Below are 5,420 nucleotides of genomic sequence, written 5' to 3'. Positions count from 1 at the left end.
CTTTTCGTCTAGATTTTTTTGACGCTGTTGATTGACTGTTGGATGCTGATAGCAAAACAGCCAACAGATTTTTTCTACCAGTTCTAGTTTTTGAGATATAGATAACACAAGTTGGCATTTCTTAAAAAAAAGTATAACTTTTTTAGTCAGTTTTTTCTTTGTTGCTCCAGATTTTTTTTCTATTGTTAAGTAACTGTTAGACCCTGATTCCAAAACAGCCAACAGATTGTTTCTACCAGTTCTAGTTTTTAAGATATAGGTAACTCAAGATAGCATTTCTTAAAAAAAGTATAACTTTTTTAGTCAGTTTTTTCTTTGTTGCCCCAGATTTTTTTTCTATTGTTAAGTAACTGTTAGACCCTGATTCCAAAACAGCCAACAGATTGTTTCTACCAGTTCTAGTTTTTGAGATATAGATAACTCAAGTTGGCATTTCTTAAAAAAAAGTATAACTTTTAGTCAGTTACTTCTTTGTTGCCTCAGATTTTTTTTTCAATTGTTAAGTAACTGTTAGACCCTGATTCCAAAACAGCCAACAGATTGTTTCTACCAGTTCTAGTTTTTGAGATATAGGTAACTCAAGTTGGCATTTCTTAAAAAAAAGTATAACTTTTAGTCAGTTACTTCTTTGTTGCCTAAGATTTTTTTTCTATTGTTAAGTAACTGTTAGACCCTGATTCCAAAACAGCCAACAGATTGTTTCTGCCAGATCTAGTTTTTGAGATATAGGTAACTCAAGTTAGTATTTCATAAAAAGTACAACTTTTAGTCAGTTACTTCTCTGTCGCCTGAGATTTTTTTCTATTGTTGAGTAACTGTTAGACGCTGATTCCAAAACAGCCAACAGATTGTTTCTGCCAGATCTAGTTTTTGAGATATAGGTAACTCAAGTTAGTATTTCATAAAAAGTACAACTTTTAGTCAGTTACTTCTCTGTCGCCTGAGATTTTTTTCTATTGTTGAGTAACTGTTAGACGCTGATTCCAAAACAGCCAACAGATTGTTTCTACCAGTTCTAGTTTTCGAGATATAGGTAACTCAAGATAGCATTTCTTAAAAAAAAAGTATAACTTTTAGTCAGTTACTTCTTTGTTGCCTCAGATTTTTTTTCTATTGTTAAGTAACTGTTAGACCCTGATTCCAAAACAGCCAACAGATTGTTTCTACCAGTTCTAGTTTTTGAGATATAGGTAACTCAAGTTAGTATTTCAAAAAAAGTACAACTTTTAATCAGTTACTTCTTTGTCGCCTCAGATTTTTTTTCTATTGTTAAGTAACTGTTAGACGCTGATTCCAAAACAGCCAACAGATTTTTTCTACCAGTTCTAGGTTTTGAGATATAGATAACTCAAGTTGGCATTTCTTAAAAAAAAGTACAACTTTTAGTCAGTTACTTCTTTGTCGCCTCAATTTTTTTTTCCATTATTGAGTAACTGTTAGACTCTGATTCCAAAAAAATAACAGCCAACAGATTTTTTTATCAGTTTCAGGTTTTGAGATACAGGTAACTCAAGTTAGTGTTTCTTTAAAAAAAAACACAAATTTTTTCTGTTGCCTCAATTTTTTTTGCTATTGTTGAGTATCTTTTGGAAGCTGATTCCAAAACTGTTAACAAATTTTTCCTACCAGCTCTAGTTTTTGAGACACAGGTAACTCAAGTTAGTGTCGTGCTTATGTAACCAACAATACACCCGTTTATTTTTTATATAAATTAAATAAATTCTCTCAATTGATTTCGCCCAACTAACATAATATTGCGGTAAACTATCGTATCACTGTTGTATTTGTTAAATCACTGATTGTTTAGTTAAATAAATAATTTGCAATTTTATCAGCTGTCACTTGTCACAACAAACGCGAAGGTTATGTTTTTCACCAAATTCCACCTCGTTCAAAATTAACAGTTAACAATTTCCACTCATTCCGTCATGACGTAGCTTCATTCGTCCCCAAGTTTCCCCAGAAACTGTCATGAACGAATACGAAGTACCAAAAAAGTGTCTCAAAACCCCCACGTTCTGCTTCGTTTCGTTGCGGCGCCTCATCGCCATAATCTTCGCTCTTATCACCGGATTATCAATCGTGCTACTTTGCAAACTATACATCAAGTTCATACTACTATGGCTGGAAAATCAGGACCCTTTGGTGATCTCAGCCACTTTGAACATCCTGTTCATCCTGGTGTCTCTCCCGATCAGCATCGGGTACATAGTGCTGGTGGTGGCTGAGGGCTACCTCTTCGGGTTCGCCCGAGGGCTAATCCTGACCATAATTGGGGCAAATTTGGGGCTTCTGGTAGCGCACAATATCCTAAGACTCGTGGGGCACCACAAATCCATTTACAAATACACACAAAACGACACAGCACAAGCGATCATGCGGCTCATTTCGGGGCCCCTGTGCTTCAAGATTGTCTTCTGTTCACGGCTGACCCCCATTCCGTTCGGGCTCCAAAACACGATATTTGCCGTAATTATTTTATTTTTTTTAATGTCTTTATAATTGTGTTTTTTTTTTTCAGTTGAGTAACGTGAATGCGAAAATCTATCACTTGGCCTCCCTTTTGGGGCTCATGCCGGCGCAGGCCGTGGGGGTGTACATCGGGACCACTCTCAGGTCCATGCAGGATGTTTTGGAGGATCGGCCCGCTTCCACGGGGACTTATATTTTTATTAGCGTTCAGTTGGTAGTCGTTGTTGTTTTGATGCTTTGGTTTAGTGCCAAGGCGAGAGCCGAGCTCATGAGGGCCTTAGCCGAGGCGGAGGCGACGGCCCCCAAAACGGCACATTTTTCTGTTGTGTGATATTGTTTCAATAAATTATTTTCGTAAAAAATTGGTGTTTTTCTGACCCAAACCCAAATCAAAGCAAAAAAGTGAAACAAAATATTTCAAGAAAAACAGTAATAAAAATATAAACTAGCGTTATCGCTAGCTTGAAATGCGTATTTTTATTTTTTTACCAAAGGCCTTGTGTTGATTTTACTTTCAAATAACCGATAAGTTATTTTAATTCAAAAGTTAGCTTACGTTCTCGTTTGAACTTTTTTTGAGTAAAATTTCATTTAAAAAACACGCCAAAAAATCATCTAACTATGTAGAAAATTACGTTGTTTTGACATTATTTTGCTCTTACTTTACGAGTATTTATCTTGTTTTTGCGAAAAAATCATGAATATTTCATATTAAAAATGACGATTTTTTAGTTTAAGAAAAACGGTTAAAAACAAGAATTTCTTCTGAAAATTGGCTTAGAGATGAAAAAACATTCATGAAAGAGACAGAAAGCGCCTTATTCTGGCTTAAAAAGAACGATTTATGCACCAGTTCGGAACTAGACGATTCATTTTTGGCAATTTCTTGCTTAAAAAAACAAAAAAACTCTTTGAGAAAACAGCTTATTCTAGTCGGAAACTACGATTTATGTTATAGTTTGGATAAAAACGGCTTATTTCGGACGATTTTTTGCTTAGAAACGACTAAACTTTCATAAAACAGACTGAAAACGCCTTATTCTGACTCAAAAGAACGGTTTATGCACTAGTTTAGAAGAAAACGATTTATTTAAGGCAATTTCTTGTTTAAAAATGAGAAAAAACCTTGGGAATTGACTGAAAACGGCTTATTTTGGACGATTCTTTGTATAAAAACGAAAAAACTTTTATAAAAGAAACTGAAAACGCCGATTTCTAGCTCAAAGAACAATTTATGCACAAGTTTGGAAGAAAACGATTCATTTTCGACAATTTCTTGCTTAAAAAAACGAAAAAACTCTTTGAGAATTTGCTAAAATCGGCTTGTTCTAGCCGGAAACAACGATTTATGTTATAGTTTGGAAGAAAACGGCTTACTTCGGACGATTTTTTGCTTAGAAACGACTAAACTTTCATAAAACAGACTGAAAACGCCTTATTCTGACTCAAAAGAACGGTTTATGCACTAGTTTAGAAGAAAACGATTTATTTAAGGCAATTTCTTGTTTAAAAATGAGAAAAAACCTTGGGAATTGACAGAAAACGGCTTATTTTGGACGATTCTTTGTATAAAAACGAAAAAACTTTTATAAAAGAAACTGAAAACGCCCTATTCTAGCTCAAAAGAACAATTTATGCACAAGTTTAGAAGAAAACGATTCATTCTCGACAATTTCTTGCTTAAAAAAACGAAAAAACTCTTTGAGAATTTGCTAAAATCGGCTTGTTCTAGCCGGAAACAACGATTTATGTTATAGTTTGGAAGAAAACGGCTTCCTTCGGACGATTTTTTGCTTAGAAACGACTAAACTTTCATAAAACAGACTGAAAACGCCTTATTCTGACTCAAAAGAACGGTTTATGCACTAGTTTAGAAGAAAACGATTTATTTAAGGCAATTTCTTGTTTAAAAATGAGAAAAAACCTTGGGAATTGACTGAAAACGGCTTATTTTAGACGATTCTTTGTATAAAAACAAAAAAACTTTTATAAAAGAATCTGAAAACGCCCTATTCTAGCTCAAAAGAACAATTTATGCACAAGTTTAGAAGAAAACGATTCATTCTCGACAATTTCTTGCTTAAAAAAACGAAAAAACTCTTTGAGAATTGGCTAAAAACGGCTTATTCTAGCCGGAAACAACGATTTTTGTTACAGTTTAATTGAAAACGGCTTATTTCAGACGATTATTTGCTTAGAAAACGCCTTATAATGGCTGAAAAGATCGGTTTATGCACTAGTTTAGAAGAAAATGTTTTATTTAAGACAATTTCTCATTTAAAAACGAGAAAAATCTGTTGGAAATTGGCTGAAAACGGCGTGTTTTGGATGATTCTTTGCTTAGAACCGAGAAAACTTTTATAAAACAAACTGAAAAGGCCGTATTCTAGCTCAAAAGAATGATTTATGCACAAGTTTGGAAGAAAACGATTAATTTTAGACAATTCCATGCTCAAAAAAACGAAAAAAACTCTTTCAGAATTGGCTAAAAATGGCTAATTCTAGCCAGAAACAACGATTTATGTTATAGTTTGGCTGAAAACGCCTCATTCTGTCTAAAAAAAACACGATTTATGCAAAGAAAACGATTCGTTTTGGACAATTTCTGGCTTAAAAATAAGAAAACTCTTTGAGACGTGACTGAAAACGGTTTATTTTAACCGAAAACAACTATGTATCTGTTATAGTTTTCAGCTTTTTTGAGCAAAGATTTATTAAAACACAACGAAAATGATTTAAGTATTTGAATGATGATGTTATTTTGAGTTTATTTTGCTCTTTTTCGGTAGAATTGTCTTGTCTTTGAGCAAGAAACTTACTTATTTTGCTCAGTTTTGCCAGAAAATGCTTGATAATTTTCACAGCTTATGAAAAAATTGCGGATAAAATCTAAAATAAGCCATAAAAAACTTGAAAACCATTACAAATGTTGCAATTTTCTCAATCCC

At 33.6% G+C, this 5,420-nt stretch overlaps 1 protein-coding gene across 1 annotated transcript; it reads left to right on the top strand.

The window, feature by feature from the left end:
• The first annotated feature begins 1,836 nt into the window (after window positions 1–1,836).
• Window positions 1,837–2,831, top strand: LOC107398052 (uncharacterized protein). Its single transcript, XM_064358448.1, has 2 exons — window positions 1,837–2,469; window positions 2,522–2,831. The coding sequence occupies exons 1-2, from the start codon at window positions 1,972–1,974 to the stop codon at window positions 2,801–2,803; spliced, it is 780 nt and encodes a 259-aa protein (XP_064214518.1). The 5' UTR covers window positions 1,837–1,971; the 3' UTR covers window positions 2,804–2,831.
• The last annotated feature ends 2,589 nt before the right edge of the window (window positions 2,832–5,420 follow it).

Source organism: Tribolium castaneum, chromosome 8 (assembly GCF_031307605.1).
Source record: "Tribolium castaneum strain GA2 chromosome 8, icTriCast1.1, whole genome shotgun sequence".
In the NCBI taxonomy this organism is placed as follows: domain Eukaryota; kingdom Metazoa; phylum Arthropoda; class Insecta; order Coleoptera; family Tenebrionidae; genus Tribolium; species Tribolium castaneum.
Note: the sequence above shows the minus strand (reverse complement) of the source record. Positions and strands in the feature narration are given on the sequence as shown.

Bases quoted from the DNA above. Each gene is read 5' to 3' on its own strand.
- LOC107398052 (XM_064358448.1), top strand. From the start codon at position 1,972: ATGAACGAATACGAAGTACCAAAAAAGTGTCTCAAAACCCCCACGTTC. The intron at 2,470-2,521 runs GTAATTATTTTA...TTTTTTTTTCAG, and splicing joins TCCAAAACACGATATTTGCC to TTGAGTAACGTGAATGCGAA.